Consider the following 16,094-nt stretch of genomic DNA (forward strand, 5'->3'; position numbering starts at 1 on the left):
TTGTATGCAATTCAAAAAATATATCCACATGATTTCCCTATTGTGGAGGGATCGGATGTGATCTCCTCCCCTTTTACCTAATTTCACCTTCTCAATGCCTGAGAATCTGAGGGAGGTGGTGTCTGAATTGTGGCATATTAAGAAGTGCTTAGATATGTTGGAAATGTTTGGGCTTAAAGGGCCAGCAGCATGTCTGATATGTTCCTGCATGCGCTTTTTTAAGGACCTTTTGGTGGATCCTACATACATTAAATGGCATTTAGTGCACACTATTTTGTATATCACAAAAGTGCTATCGCAATTTATGAAGTCATGTATAATATGACATCTGCCATCCACTGTGCCCTCTACTTTCTGGCATTTATTGGCAAAAGGACATACCACACACCGTGATTTACCTCACTTGTGGAAACCCTTCGTATTACGCAACTGTATGGTGGTACTTGTTGTATCCACCATGCTAGGAACAAGAAGATTCGATAGGGTGGGTGCCCGTTTCGCTGCGAACCTCACCTCCCCCCCACTTGATGATCTCCCCTACTGTGGGATCAGTAGATAGCAAAGGTAAATGCTTAGTTATTATGTGTTTAATATCATTGAATTCTAAGCTATATGTTGTAACAAAACTAGGACAATTCTGTACCTCAGTCGCTTGTTTATTTGCTAGTAGGGACTTACGATCCAAGGGATCCACTTTTAGACGAGCTTTTCTGAGCAGCCATCCTGGGTAGCCTCGGGCCGCCAAACGTGTGCATACCTGATTAGCTTCCCTAAGGTACACTTCAGCGGAAGAACTGTTCCGCTTGGCCCGTATGAGTTCCCCTACTGGTATGGCTTCTATCGTTTTTTTAGAGTGGCAAGAATTCGCTCTTAAGATGGTATTACCCGATATCTTTTTTCTGTAAGGATCAACCTCTATTTTATTTGTATCTGGGTTACCTCGTAGTGTTACATCCAGGAAGGGGATTTCAGTTTCAGACCATGTATGGGTAAACTTAAGATTGAAATGATTAGCATTAATGTACGTCATGAATGCATCAGTAGTTGGATAATCAGATGACCAAATAATAACAATATCATCCACATACCTCCAATACCATGACAGGCATGTGGAAAATGGATTTGTATCAGAGAAAATAAACTGTTCTTCCCACCAGAAAACAAAGAGGTTAGCCAAAGCTGGTGATGAATTAGCCCCCATTGAAGCACCCGTGCGCTGTAAATAAAAATTATTACCAAACAAATAATAATTGTGTTTTAACACAAAATCTACAACCTCAACAATAAAGTGCCTCAAATCCATAGAGTATTGAGTATTTTCCACATGCCTGTCATGGTATTGGAGGTATGTGGATGATATTGTTATTATTTGGTCATCTGATTATCCAACTACTGATGCATTCATGACGTACATTAATGCTAATCATTTCAATCTTAAGTTTAACCATACATGGTCTGAAACTGAAATCCCCTTCCTGGATGTAACACTACGAGGTAACCCAGATGCAAATAAAATAGAGGTTGATCCTTACAGAAAAAAGATATCGGGTAATACCATCTTAAGAGCGAATTCTTGCCACTCTAAAAAAACGATAGAAGCCATACCAGTAGGTGAACTCATACGGGCCAAGCGGAACAGTTCTTCCGATGAAGTGTACCTTAGGGAAGCTAATCAGGTATGCACTCGTTTGGCGGCCCAAGGCTACCCAGGATGGCTGCTCAGAAAAGCTCGTCTAAAAGTGGATCCCTTGGATCGTAAGTCCCTACTAGCAAATAAACAAGCAACTGAGGTACAGAATTGTCCTAGTTTTGTTACAACATATAGCTTAGAAATCAATGATATTAAACACATAATAACTAAGCATTTACCTTTGCTATCTACTGATCCCACAGTAGGGGAGATCATCAAGGGGGGGGGGGGGGTGAGGTTCGCAGTGAGACGGGCACCCACCCTATCGAATCTTCTTGTTCCTAGCATGGTGGATACAACAAGTACCACCATACAGTGGCTTAATACGAAGGGTTTCCACAAGTGAGGTAAATCGCGGTGTGTGGTATGTCCTTTTGCCGATAAATGCCACAAAGTAGAGGGCATAGTGGATGGCAGATGTCATATTATACATGACTTCATAAATTGCGATAGCACTTTTGTGATATACAAAATAGTGTGCACTAAATGCCATTTAATGTATGTAGGATCCACCAAAAGGTCCTTAAAAAAGTGCACGCATGCTGCTGGCCCTTTAAGCCCAAACATTTCCAACATATCTAAGCACTTCTTAATATGCCACAATTCAGACACCACCTCCCTCAGATTCTCAGGCATTGAGAAGGTGAAATTAGGTAAAAGGGGAGGAGATCACATCCGATCCCTCCACAATAGGGAAATCATGTGGATATATTTTTTGAATTGCATACAACCCCATGGACTTAATAGTAAAACGGATTTGATATTACATTATTAATATATGTTTCGCTAAAAACAAATATACCCTATCTGTAATGGTCCCATGATTTTTGTTTTGGTTTTAATCATGTGCACATATGATGTGAACCTGTCCCTCCCCTTCCTGTGGGAATGGGGAATACACCCTGAAGTATATAAGGGTGCCTCATTTGAGGATCTATAGGCTATGAGTAAGGATCAATAGATCGGAAACGCGTCAGCTTTGTTTGGGACCCCCATCTTTTTGTGCAATATTTTACATTTTGATATGTCCGTTGTTTGTCTGCCACCGTGAAGGTTTTTTAAGGAAGATACCTGAATAAAGAGTTATACATTTTTTACTTCTACTTGCTGGCTTTTCTACAGATTTGTAAATTACTTCTATCAAAAAATCTTAATCCTTCCAGTATTTTTTAGGGGCTGTACACTACAGAGGAAATGCTTTTCTTTTTGGATTTCTCTTCAGTCACAACCACGGTGCTCTCTGCTGACCTCTGCTGTCCATTTTAGGAACTGTCCAGAGCAGCATATGTTTGCTATGGGGATTTTATCCTGCTCTGGACAGTTCCTAAAATGGACAGCAGAGGTCAACAGAGAGCACTGTGGTCATGACAGAAGAGAAATCCAAAAAGAAAAGAATTTCCTCTGTAGTATACAGCTCCTAAAAAGTACTGGAAGGATTAAGATTTTTTAATAGAAGTAACTTACAAATCTGTTTAACTTTCTGGCACCAGTTGATTTAAATAAAAAAGATTTCTACGGGAGTACCTCTTTAATGATTTCTATTAAAACATGATAGGATCAAAGGATAAAAACATACACGCCTTTGGCGTGTATGTTTTTATCCTTGGATCCTATCATGTTTTAATAGAAATCATTAAAGCTTGAAATTTTAACAGTGCACTCTCTTGGAAGTTGGACCCATCATCGTTTGTAGGTGGAACATGCAGCTCTAATCCTATGAATTACACATTGGCCCAGATTTAGTTTTGTAAATGCACCAGAATTGTGGCAAAATTTGCACCAAAAGACTGATGTTCATGCCTTAAACCAAATTTATTGTGTGTTTTATAGACACTAGTGTGTTTTTGTATGTTCCTCAAACACGTAAACAACAGGTGGCAAAGAGAGTAAAACTAAATCTTATTTATAGAAAAAGGATTGTCCAGCACTGTAAGCGCGATGCAAGGATGGTTTATTATAAAATCACTCAGCAAACAGCAGCAGGGATCAAGTGACGCGTTTCAGCGACCTTCGTTGCCTTAGTCGTACTGTAAGTATGTTAAGATCTCTCTGCCTCTTATAGTGATCCGCCCCCGTAAATCTGCCTCTTTGGTGTGGGGATGCACCGCCCTATTCCACTCAGGTGCATGCACCTGGTGTGGGGGGGGGGGACCACTATAAGAGGCAGAGAGATCTTAACGTACTTTAGTACGACTAAGGCAACGAAGGTCGCTGAAACGCGTCACTTGATCCCTGCTGCTGTTTGCTGAGTGATTTTATAATAAACCATCCTTGCATCGTGCTTACAGTGCTGGACAATCCTTTTTCTACTATTGACTGTGTTTGTGGTGTCTGCACGAGTCCGTGCACGGAGGCGGCAGTGGTGAGCTGAACGAATACCTGTTTTGCATTTAAATCTTATTTATGGTCCGATTCTAAGAAAGAAAGGAAGGAAACGGCACTAGTACTTCAATCTTCCAATATAGTGTGAACTGTCCCTTAGCGGTATGTTATCAACCAGGTGGACGTGTCCCACCTGGGCTAGGAATATAGATTGGAGGGAGCTACGATGTCTGGAGGTGCTCTACGTGTACAAAGATACCCATACTGACTATTAAAAACATAGAAGGAAAAGTACAGAGCACTCACACTGCGACTCTTGTACGGAGGCTGGCGGCTGATGGATGAACTCAGTCCCGGACTTCCATGGCGGGGAGGCGGTAGGTGTAACGAGGGGAGCCTCAGATGCCTGGGGCTCCCCTCGTTACACCTACCGCCTCCCGGCCATGGAAGTCCGGGACTGAGTTCATCCATCAGCCGCCAGCCTCCGTACAAGAGTCGCAGTGTGAGTGCTCCGTACTTTTCCTTCTATGTTTGTTACAGTCTAAATCTTATTTATTTTTTGTGTAAGAGACACATGACAAGTAAGCAGCAGACGAGATTGCCAAGAAACTAACTGGTAAAAGTGAGTCCGACTCAGGCATAAGAAGGAGGTGTCTTGGACAGCTCTTATGGTGAAGATCAGGGGTTCTCCAGTAAGGACAGTCAGCTGTCCGATCATCTCACCAGGAGCCGTCACAAAGATACAAGAGTCCTCTTGGCCCGTGAGTCCTTGATAAATATGGAAGCGGCCTGAGAGGACATAGTGGAGCCCAACATCCTGAGAGGAGGGAAGAGGAGATTGTAAGATAAGGTTAAAATAACAAAGGCACTAGAAATTGTTAGCTATAGGCTGGAAGGAAACAGAATCAGTGAGATATGGAGGAGATCCATGATAGTACAGCATTCTCCAAAACTCACCTGTTCTCCTTTCCATGCAATAATGGTCTCGGCCTTAACATGATGAAGAGAAACCTTATTTTCCAGTAAAGAAGCATCCTGTAAAACAGAACATTAGAAGTAATGTTGAGTAATATATGGACAAATCCTTACGGGGTTACATGCGGTCCATGAAGAGCACTAGTGACCCCTGCTATGGCCAGCCCCTAAGAATGCCTAGCACCAAAGGCTTGTGTTTGCCATGACTCTTAAAGGGGTGCTCCACTGGAAAACATTTTTTTAAATCAACTGGTGCCAGAAAGTTAAACAGATTTGTAAATTACTTCTATTAAAAAATCTTAATCCTTCCAGTACTTATCAGCTGCTGTATACTACAGAGGAAGATCTTTTCTTTTTGAATTTCCTTTCTGCCTGACCACAGTGCTCTCTGCTGACACCTCTGTCCATTTTAGGAACTGTTCAGGGCAGGATAGGTTTGCTATGGGGATTTTGCTCCTACTTTGGACAGTTCCTGACATGGACAGAGGTGTAAGCAGAGAGCACTGTGGTCAGACAGAAAAAAAATAAAAAAAAGATCTTCCTCGGTAGTATACAGCAGCTGATAAGTACTGGAAGGATTAAGATTTTTATATAGAAGTCATTTACAAATCTGTTTAACTTTTTGGCACCAGTTAATTTAAAAACAAAAAATGTTTTCCAGCAGAGTATCCCTATAAAGGGGTACTCCGGTGGAAAACTTTTTTTTTTTTTTATCAACTGGTGGCAAAAAGTTAAACAGATTTATAAATTACTTCTATTAAAAAAAATCTTAATCCTTCCAGGATTAAGCGCCTGTATACTGCCGAGGAAATTATTTTCTTTTTACATTTATTTTCTGTCTGACCACAGTGCTCTCTGCTGACACCTCTGTCCATGTCAGGAACTGTCCAGAGCAGGAGGAAATCCCCATAGCAAACATATGCTGCTCTGGACAGTTCCTAAAATGGACAGAGGTGTCAGCAGAGAGCACTGTGGTCATGACAGAAAAGAAATCCCCCCCCCAAAAAAAAAAAAAAAAAAAGAATATCCTCTGTAGTATTAGTATTCAGCCGCTAAAAAGTACTGGAAGGCTTAAGAATTTTTAATAGAACTAATTTACAAATCTGGAAAAAAAATGTGTATGTGCAGCTCACAATTAATAATACACACCGAGGTCAAACTAGGGCATGCTACTATACCTTAGTTGCAAAAAAGGGAAAACCAGAAACAAAAACTTTTGCCCGGACCTTCTAGGTGAGTATAGGTATACTATATTTGAGTTTATAATTATAAAATAGATTACTGGGTCCTGCTTCATTATAATGTAATATATTTATTAAAATGACAATGTATAAAAGGTTACTCCGCACAGGGCCCGTGTGTGGAGAACACATAAAATACAGGCAATAAATAAGGGAAGTACATAAAATAATAAGCATATAATTATACCACTGGCGTAAATATGTGGTTTCTTGTGTGCAACAAGCAAATGCCTATTTGGAATAAGCAGATACCTATTGCACAAATAATACAATACCTAAGTTGGTATTTACCACATTAAAATATGTATAAATGTGTCCTTTTTATGATACTAGACAGTTTGTAGCAATTTAAATATATTACCGGTCTTTTGTAACAACTCGGGCAGTTCACACTGGAAACAGGTATTGTTATAGCAGTGCCTGGATGGTTTATCGCACTGGATCCTCTGTGCGGCAGTCCCAGATGATGATGATGAAGAAATAGCCTAGCAGAGTCCTATTGTGAAGCGGTCGTGGTCATCACGGGCTAATGGCGCTGGCGGGCGCCGATGTACACGAGCTGCCGGAGGACCGTTGGCGCTGGCAGGCGCTGTAGATGGAGAGATCCTCAACGCTGGGCTACGATGCTGGCTGTGTGGGACCGAGGACCACACGCTGGATACGAGGAGCTCACCTCGTGTTGTCGGCGTGAGCTCCTCGTATCCAGCGTGCAGTCCTCGGTTCCACACAGCCAGCATCGTAGCCCAGCGTTTGCTTGTTGCACACAAGAAACCACACAGCCAGCATCGTAGCCCAGCGTTTGCTTGTTGCACACAAGAAACCACACAGCCAGCATCGTAGCCCAGCGTTTGCTTGTTGCACACAAGAAACCACATAGCCAGCATCGTAGCCCAGCATTTGCTTGTTGCACACAAGAAACCACATAGCCAGCATCGTAGCCCAGCATTTGCTTGTTGCACACAAGAAACCACACAGCCAGCATCGTAGCCCAGCATTTGCTTGTTGCACACAAGAAACCACACAGCCAGCATCGTAGCCCAGCGTTTGCTTGTTGCACACAAGAAACCACACAGCCAGCATCGTAGCCCAGCATTTGCTTGTTGCACACAAGAAACCACATATTTACGTCAGTGGTATAATTATATGCTTATTATTTTATGTACTTCCATTATTTATTGCCTGTATTTTATGTGTTCTCCACACACGGGCCCTGTGAGGAGTAACCTTTTATACATTGTCATTTTAATAAATATATTACATTATTATTGAAGCACGACCCAGTAATCTATTTTATAATTATAAACTCAAATATAGTATACCTATACTCACCTAGAAGGTCCGGGCAAAAGTTTTTGTTTCTAATTTACAAATCTGTTTAACTTTCTGGCACAAGTTGATAAAAAAAATTAAAAAAAAAGTTTTTCACCGGAGTACCCCATGTACCCAATATTTGGATAAGAGTATTATTTACACATTGTATAGGTTATGTATGGAGCTGCTATTAGGACACTGTACAGTGTATTTTTGTATGGTATGGTAGGGTAAAATTAGGCAGTGTTTAGTATGTTATTTTTACACTCTATTCCCCCTATAGGGTGAGCGCCATCAAAAAGGTTACCACATAGGTGTCATAGTAAGGTTGGCCTTGTATAAGAAAAGCAAAAAAAAAAAAAGATATGAACTGATGTTACCTCAAGGTCCATCAGTTTGGCCATCTGTCTTTTTCCATTCTCTAATAATGCCTTTGTCATCTCAGCTTCCAAGTCTGGATCCTCCAACAAAATTCACAAAACTGCAGTAAGTATAAAGAATGCATTCAAGGAATTCCCAGAAATCCCCTCCAATAAGTAGGAGAAACAAAGTCACATGCTTCTTGTAAAGGACAGGACGGGTTTACTGAAGCGAAACTTAAAGGGGTATTCCGGCTTTATACATCTTATCCCTTATCCAAAGGATAAGGGAATAAGATGTATGATCGCAGGGGTCCCGCTGCTGGGGACCCACGTGATCTCGGTGCAGCCCCCTGCATTCTGTGCCGGGCGCTGCCTCCGAGACAGGGACGTGATGTCACGACCACGCTCCTTAGTGATGTCACGCCATGCCCCCTCCATTCATGTCTATGGAAGGGGGCGTGACGGACGTCACGCCCCCTCCCATAGACATGAATGGAGGGGGCGTGGCGTGACATGACTAAGGGCCAAAAGCTATACTTTGGCTCCGCATCTCATAGATTATGGAAAACAAGCCATCATTTATGATTGTCTAGTAGTGCTATATACGCCATCCCCTATAGCTTTCATTAGATAGAATGGCCTGTGGGCTCCCAACAAATCATATATGACCCCTACTAGGTCCCAAAGGTAAAACTTTACCACAGCAGGTGTAGATGCAGGCGTCTGTAGCATACGACTCTGCTCCAGCTCACAGTCCAGGGACCGCCAAAACCCTGTCCAAGAGATCAGAGTAGAATTAGAAAAACGGGAAGTGAACCCTTCAGAACTCTGTGAAAGTACAGTAAGAACAAGATCAGAGGACGCCAACCAGAATTACCACAAGAGGAAATATGTCTACGATTCTAGCTTAGAAATGAAAACAGGAGTTGAAGGAACACTAAACCAATAAAATAAATAAGAAGATAATCTTGATCTACAATTTACTTTTCTGTATTGAAGAAATCAGGGAGGATCTGAGCTCTCCTCTGGGAGATATATATATTTTTCTGATCTGCTTATAGGACACCAGGATAAAGAAGACACCTTTACCAGTTGTGGGTGAACTTTAAAATGGGATTATGACAATAACTGGGGTTATGACAATAATTCATGTACTTTCACTAATAGAAAATCATCTAACAATAACATAAAATGGGCAGTATTACTGCTCTATAATAGCATAAAAAAGATATATATCAATGAAGCCTCTTTGAAAAGACCACCTGTTAAAAATTGGGAGAAAAAATCTTTAAAATAAATCTGGTGGAGATGAGGATTGGTCTTCTGGAGAGGTTTCACTGTTAAAACAAAGTAAAAAAAAAAAAGGCCAATGGCCATAAGGTCACTGTAGTACTGTTCCCACCTGGTCTTCCTGAAGAAGAAGATTTGCAACGTCCCAATGGTGGAGGTCTTTGGCGAGTTGGTGATGCCATAGAGGCACTTTCCTTGTCACCTTTAAACAAAAGAATGGTTATTTTACTTATAAATAAATAAATAAATAAAAATTACATATTTCATCTTTATACAGATTTAGGAGAAAACCCAGCAACTATAAACAGTAATTGTACCATTTCATGAGGATTATCAACCATTTTCAGGAAATGGTAGATGTTTGGAGAAATAATTCTCTAGTACATTGGAAAGTCATTTTCAAAGACGGCTTTTGAGGTATATGTTACTGAGGAACCTTGTGTAATCAACTTCTAAAAGACAGCATGACCAGTCACAACATGGGACCCATAACCATTCCAATAATGAGAAGATATCTACCTCCAAGTCAATATCCTACCTTCAACGTGCGTCATACTTCTAGCAAGACGAGGTCGTGTAGCTGGAGAAGTGCCTGATTCCGCCTGCAGTTCCTGTTCATAGAAATACAACTTTCTGGTTACATTTTCTATTCACCACACTAACTGATATAAATAAAAGAAAATGGTTCTCACATGCTGGAATAGCTCAATGGTCAGTCCCAGATAATGATGTAGAGCAAGGAAAGTGACTCTTTGCAGACGAAGGGCTATAATCTGTAGAAAAAGAGACAAATGAGATACTAAAATATGGTCATCTGGTGCGCTGCTTTGGACTTGCAATGATATTTTATAGGATATCTACCTTTCGAAGCACGGAGTGAAGATCGAGGGGGCGGGGCCAGAGTATTGTGACCCTGACCCCTTGTGACATCACACCTTGCCCTTGCAATGCAAGTCTATGGGAGGTGGTGTGGTGGCTGTTATGCCCCCTCCTATAAGCTTGCATTGAGGAGGCGGGGCGTGATGTCACGAGGGGGCGGGACCGTGATGTCACAATTCTCTGGCCCCTGTATTACTCCGTGCAGCAAATGTCAAGCGGGCACTGCAGGAGAGATTGCGGGGGTCCCCAGCAGTGGAACCCCCGTGATCAGACATCTTATCTCCTATCCTTTGGATAGGGGATAAGATACCTAGGGGCGGAGTACCCCTTTAAGTATAACTAAGTGGCCGTTAGAAAATGTATAGGATCTCTTCAGGGAAATCATAGAATTATTTACTGTGTGTCCATTCCTAATTTCATATGATGTCACCACTTATCACTATCCGTGGTCAAAAAGTAAAAAACAAAAAATATATTATCGGATACTGGGACCACCAACGTCCCACTAAGCATAGAATAATTTTTTCCTAACTAGAATGTGTATGAATTTTTATCTTCTATTATACCCTAACATAAATAATACCTCACATTTTTTGGGATATCACTCATATTAGTTATATACATAACATGATGTAAAATAAGATATAGGCAGTTCATCTTCTAACCTGAACAGTCCGGATGAGGCTTTGTGGATACAGCTTAAAGACGGCACAAAATGCTTCCACAGGAAGACGCAGTACGGTGCTTTTTTCTATGGCCTTTGCCGTCACTGTGCGATAAGGCCTCTGGTGACCCTGCATGAAGGTTTTTTGTTTTGTGAAATACACAGGTAAAAGAAAAACAAGGAGATTCTCTTACTAGAAATTAAATTGTGCTATCAGGACTAGAAATTATCACTTATTTGTGTTCAATCTAACATTGACTGGAACACAAGCTTCACCTCCATGTATTCCGTCCCTTTGCTATAAACACAAATCACAGGAGCCTTAAAAATTATTAGTGTCACAAGTGGAATAGATAATGTTAAAAAAAGGTCATAAATCAGAAACATCCCAACATGTTTTCCCCCCATCAATATCAGGGTTCATCAAGGGACAAAGAAATTAAATCAATCCAAGTGACCAGCCAATACTGCTATATGACATATACCTTGAAACCATTGTCATTACAAGTTTCCCCAAGGGAAATGGTCCATAATTGGACCATTGATTCTGTGTTAGAAGTTGCCCAGAGAGTCAGAAGTCACTTCTGGTAACACCATCTTACCGTGAGAACATCCAGAATACTGAGAAGACTGTGCACACTGTCACCAGGATCCACTGACTTCATATAATGTCTGGTACCGTCCTTTGAGAAAGACAAACATTTGTTTAGATTACAGCATATCATATAACCTACCTGATATTATGTTTGGCTAGTAAATGAGGCTAGAAAGTGTCACTGTCATAAGCCCAGATCCTGTACAAAACACCTTGTTCAATTATATGCATGTATGTATTATATTAAAACCAGAAGAACTTAGATTGGAGACTGTGGAATTTTGGATTACTTATTGGACTTAAAGGGGTACACCGGTGGGAAAAAAAAATGTTTGTTTTTAAATCAACTGGTGCCATAAAGTTAATCAGATTTGTAAATTACTTCTATATGAAAATCCTAATCCTTCCAGTACTTATCAGCTGCCATATGTTCGAGAGGAAGTTCATTTCTTTTTGAATTTATTTTCTGTCTGACCACAGTGCTCTCTGCTGACAACTCTGTCCATGTCAGGAACTGTCCAGAGCAGGAGCAAATCTCCATAGCAAACCTATCTTGCTCTGGACAGTTCTTGGATATGGACAGAGGTGTCAGCAGAGAGCACTGTGGTCAGACAGAAAAGAAATTAAAAAAGAAAATAACTTCCTGTGGATCATACAGCAGCTGGAAGTACTGGAAGGATTAAGATTTTTAAATAGAAGTAATTTACAAATCTGTTTAACTTTTTGGCACCAGTTGATTTTAAAATATTTTTTACCCCTTTAAGAAGTTGGTAATTGCTTTGGAGGCTAACCTGAAGGGGGAAGTAGAAGAGATTCCACTCCCCCACCCCCCATCGGAGTAAGTTATTTCCTATATATCTAAAGGATAGGGAATAAGATGTCTGATCGCAGGGGTCCCACTGCTGGGGACCCCCACGATCTCTCCTGCAGCACCCCCGTTCAAGAGCTGCACGGAGCGAAAATCGCTCCGTGGCTGATGACAATACAGGGGACGGGGTATCGTGACATCATGGCTCCGCCCCCTCAATGCAAGTCTATGGGAGAGGGCGTGAATGCAAGCCTATGGGAGGGCGTGATTTCACGAGGGAGCAGAGCCATGACGTCACAAAACTCCGGCTCCTGGATCGCTCGCCATCAGCCACAGAGCGATCTACGATCTCTGTGCAGCTTATGAACGGGGATGCTGCAGGAGAGATCGTGGGGGTCCCCAGCGGCAGGACCCCTGTGATCACACATCTTATCCCCTATCCTTTAGATAGGGAATAAGATACCTAGGAGGGGAGTACCCCTTTAATGGTCCTTTAGTCCTCTGAGAACTAGAACTTTTTATTTATTTTCTTGATATATGTGGGGCAGGTGGAGAATATTTTTTGTTCATGTTTTCCTCTAGTCTGATGCTCCAGATGCGGTTCTGTCTTTCCCATTAAACTGTTCATAAAGATGTCTTAGTTTTGTGTGTTTTTTTTTTTTTAAGTGGGGATTCCAATTTTAAGAACCATTAAATGTTAAGTAAAGACTAAGAAGACCTCTGCTATAATAATATTTGAACTTTCCTTTAATTCTACAGAATAAGTTACCTCGTGTATGGTAAAACCTAGAATGTCTACCGCCATGCCAAGTAAAAGTGATATCTTACTGGTTCGGTGAGTGAAAGCTCAAGTTTTCCTTCCAGGACTATGTAAATACTGGAGTCAGGCTGCCCAGGGCAGAAGACCAAATGTCCGGGTTCATAATACTCATACACCACGTGTTGGCACAATGACAAGAAGAGAGGGCGCTCAAAGTGTCCCAGCAAGCTAGAGAAGACATAAGAAGCAGGAGGGGTAGACGATATAAGAGCTGGTTACATAGGAGAAAGTATTACCGTACTAACTTTCTATGGCTCCTGTGTATTGAGATACAGTCTACATAGGACACTGAGGGGGGACAGGCAGAGTATGGGCATCAGTCCTGGTTAACCAGCTTCTCACCGAACACTTTGGAGCATATAAAGCACTTCAGGGGGCAAATCCGTGGTCTCCGATTCAGAAGGGTGGCTGAGGAGCGGATTGGGCATGGATTGGTGATGTGGTGCAGCAGGAGGTTGTACCCAGCCCCTCCGAATCCTGCAATAGAGGACCTTGTAGACCATCATTTCATTCATACACTGTGACATTACAGACCATTTCTAGGTTTCTTCACCTTTGCTTTATGCTCAGCACCTTCTTTCTCTTCTTACTCTGCTGAAAGATCAAAAGGTGAGACACTCTTTGTGGTCAATCTGTGCTCCACTGAGTGATCCTGAATAAAGAGCTGCCCTATATGAAAGTGTTCTTATTAAATAGGACAATCACATTAAAGGGGTTATCTAGTGTTTTCTAAAAACGTATATGGTGCTGGGGCGAGGAAAAATAATAATAAGAAAAAATGTGGTCCTTCGGTCTTCTCTCTATTTTCTTCTTTAGAGAGAAGTGCTTGTTGCAGGACCTGCAAGCTCAGCCAATGACTAAGCGAGACGGGATAGCGGTGTGGCCAGTGATTGGCTGAGCTGGCAGGTCTGCTTGTCTCAGAAGCAGAAAGACCTTAGTACCAGATGAGGGCGAACAGTACCTGCCATGGAATAGGGCTAGGTAAGTAAGTTTAAACAGCCCAACATGTTTCCTCCATCAATATTTGGGGTTCATAGGGGGACAAAGAAATGGGATCAATCCAAGTGATCAGCCAATACAGCTGTGCATGTGAGATATACCTTGAAACAATTGTCAATACAATACAATTGTCAATCCATTGATTCAGTGTTAGAAGTTGCCCTTCTGGTCACTTCTGGTAACACCATCTTACCGTGAGAACATCTGGATAACCCCTTTAAAGTGAACCTGTCATCTGATTTTACCATATATAATGCATGAAAACATGTAATATATGGTGAAATCATCTTCCTCACCATCCCTGGAGATGTTCCTGCCAACAAGGATGGGGAGGATATATAGTTTAAAAGTGTCCCCTGCCAACTGGGTAATTAGTCCCCTGGGTGGGGAGCTATACTTACCTAGTCCTGCACCTCTTGCTGGGATCACGTCCCCAGAAGGTGATTGACAGCCCAGACACGGCCTGCGTCACCACTCTGCTCAGGGAACAGAGTGGTGACGAGAGCCGCCAATCACGCTGAGGTAGTGTAATTACATGTAAGGGACTAGGTAAGTATTGCTACCCGCCCAGGAGACTACTTACTGGGCTGGAGCGGGACAATTTCAAACTTCTTATCCTCACCAACCCTGGGGCAGGAACGTCTCCAGGGGATAGTAAGGATGAAGATTTTACCATATATAATGCATTTCCATGAGGTATACATGGTAAAATCTGATGATGGTTCCCTTTAAATTAAATTCTTCCCAAGTCACAGGATTCAGGTGTACTACACTACTAAACCGAATCCCACATCTATGTGGGATTAAATAAAAAGCTTTTTTTTTTCCACCCCAGGAACAGTGCCAGTCTTGTCCATAGGCTGTGCCTGGTATTACAGCTCATCAATCTCTGGAATGGGTCTGAGCTTCAAAACCACATTTGGTAAAAAATATTTCGCAAGAATACAAAATGAATACTACCTTGTGAGGAGTCTTCTGTGTTGGCCGTCTTGGAGTTTGAGGTTCTGGGGGTTCTGCGATCAACCAGATAACACATGCAAAATGATTATTAAAGGGGTTGTCCAGCTATAGAAAAACAGAGTTAATTTCTTTAAAAATAAAAATAAAAACAGCACCACCCCTGTCCTCAGGTTGTGTGTGGTATTACAACTCAGTGCCATTCACTTCAATGGAACTGAGCTGCAATACCACAAACAACCTGAGGACAGGGGTGGTGCTGTTTTTTTTTTTTTTTTTTTTTTTTTAAAGAAATCAGCTCTGTCTTTCTGGGGGAGATTTATGAAAACCTGTCCAGAGGAAAAGTTGCTGAGTTGCCCATAGCAACCAATCAGATTGCTTTCATTTTGCAGAGGGCTTGTTAAAAATTAAAGAAGCGATCTGATTGGTTGCTATGGGCAACTCAGCAACTTTTCCTTCGGACAGGTTTTGATAAATCTCCCCCTCTAATCCTGGACAACCCCTTTAAGTTGAGTTGTGCGAAATATTCTATGCAACTCCGACAGATAATGTGCATGAATTCGACCATCTAAAGCTATAAAACACAACAACATTTATTATGTGTTATTAAGGTGAGGAAAATACGATAATTACTGTAATTACAATACCACAGCGCCTTCTAGTGTTAAAGCGTATGACGTGCAGTCGCGTTCACTTACTCATTGTGGTTAATCTTGTGGTATTGGCAAAACTCACTAAATCAAAAGGGTTTTCCCACCATAAGAAGTAATGATATAACATTTGAATAGGCTGCCACTTGCTGACCTGTGGTTCCATTGCTGGGACCTTCCACAAATTTTTGGCATTCTGAAGGCTGAGTAGACCAGTGTTTTCCAAACAGTGTGTCTCCAGCTGTTGCAAAACCACAAATCCCAGCATGCCCGGACAGCCTTTGGCTGTCCGGGCATGCTGGGAGTTGTAGTTTTGCAACAGCTGGAGGTATACTGTTTGAAACACTGAAGAAAACCTACTCTGAAACAACGGGTGGTCTTTTAAGATGACAAAGAAGAAGTTTTAACTATTTGAAGTTGAAGAATTTGGATGGAAATCTAAAACTTGAATGATCTAAAACTTGAAATCTAAAACTTGAGTGCAAGAACTCCTGTTCCTCAGGGGTGGGGCAGAGGTGTAACTTGAACCTC

The 16,094-nt window shown here is 41.6% G+C and overlaps 1 protein-coding gene across 14 annotated transcripts in view; it reads right to left on the bottom strand.

Annotated features, from left to right (window-relative positions):
* Positions 1-16,094, bottom strand: part of LOC130367874 (patatin-like phospholipase domain-containing protein 6) — a 42,554-nt gene that overhangs the window by 16,734 nt on the left and 9,726 nt on the right. For 8 of the 14 annotated variants that reach the window (XM_056570803.1, XM_056570809.1, XM_056570806.1 and 5 more), the window contains exons 4-16: positions 14,917-14,969; positions 13,511-13,551; positions 13,300-13,434; positions 12,966-13,125; positions 11,337-11,417; positions 10,736-10,864; positions 9,884-9,964; positions 9,730-9,802; positions 9,304-9,393; positions 8,601-8,674; positions 7,920-8,000; positions 4,970-5,047; positions 4,627-4,829 (exon numbers count right to left, since the gene is read on the bottom strand). In XM_056570803.1, coding sequence (XP_056426778.1) covers positions 4,627-4,829; positions 4,970-5,047; positions 7,920-8,000; positions 8,601-8,674; positions 9,304-9,393; positions 9,730-9,802; positions 9,884-9,964; positions 10,736-10,864; positions 11,337-11,417; positions 12,966-13,125; positions 13,300-13,434; positions 13,511-13,551; positions 14,917-14,969 — 1,279 coding nt within the window. The remainder of the gene's footprint in view (positions 1-4,626; positions 4,830-4,969; positions 5,048-7,919; positions 8,001-8,600; positions 8,675-9,303; positions 9,394-9,729; positions 9,803-9,883; positions 9,965-10,735; positions 10,865-11,336; positions 11,418-12,965; positions 13,126-13,299; positions 13,435-13,510; positions 13,552-14,916; positions 14,970-16,094) is intronic. The other 6 variants (XM_056570800.1, XM_056570812.1, XM_056570811.1 and 3 more) reach the window with 1 other exon arrangement.

This window comes from Hyla sarda, chromosome 4 (genome assembly GCF_029499605.1).
Source record: "Hyla sarda isolate aHylSar1 chromosome 4, aHylSar1.hap1, whole genome shotgun sequence".
Classification (NCBI taxonomy): domain Eukaryota; kingdom Metazoa; phylum Chordata; class Amphibia; order Anura; family Hylidae; genus Hyla; species Hyla sarda.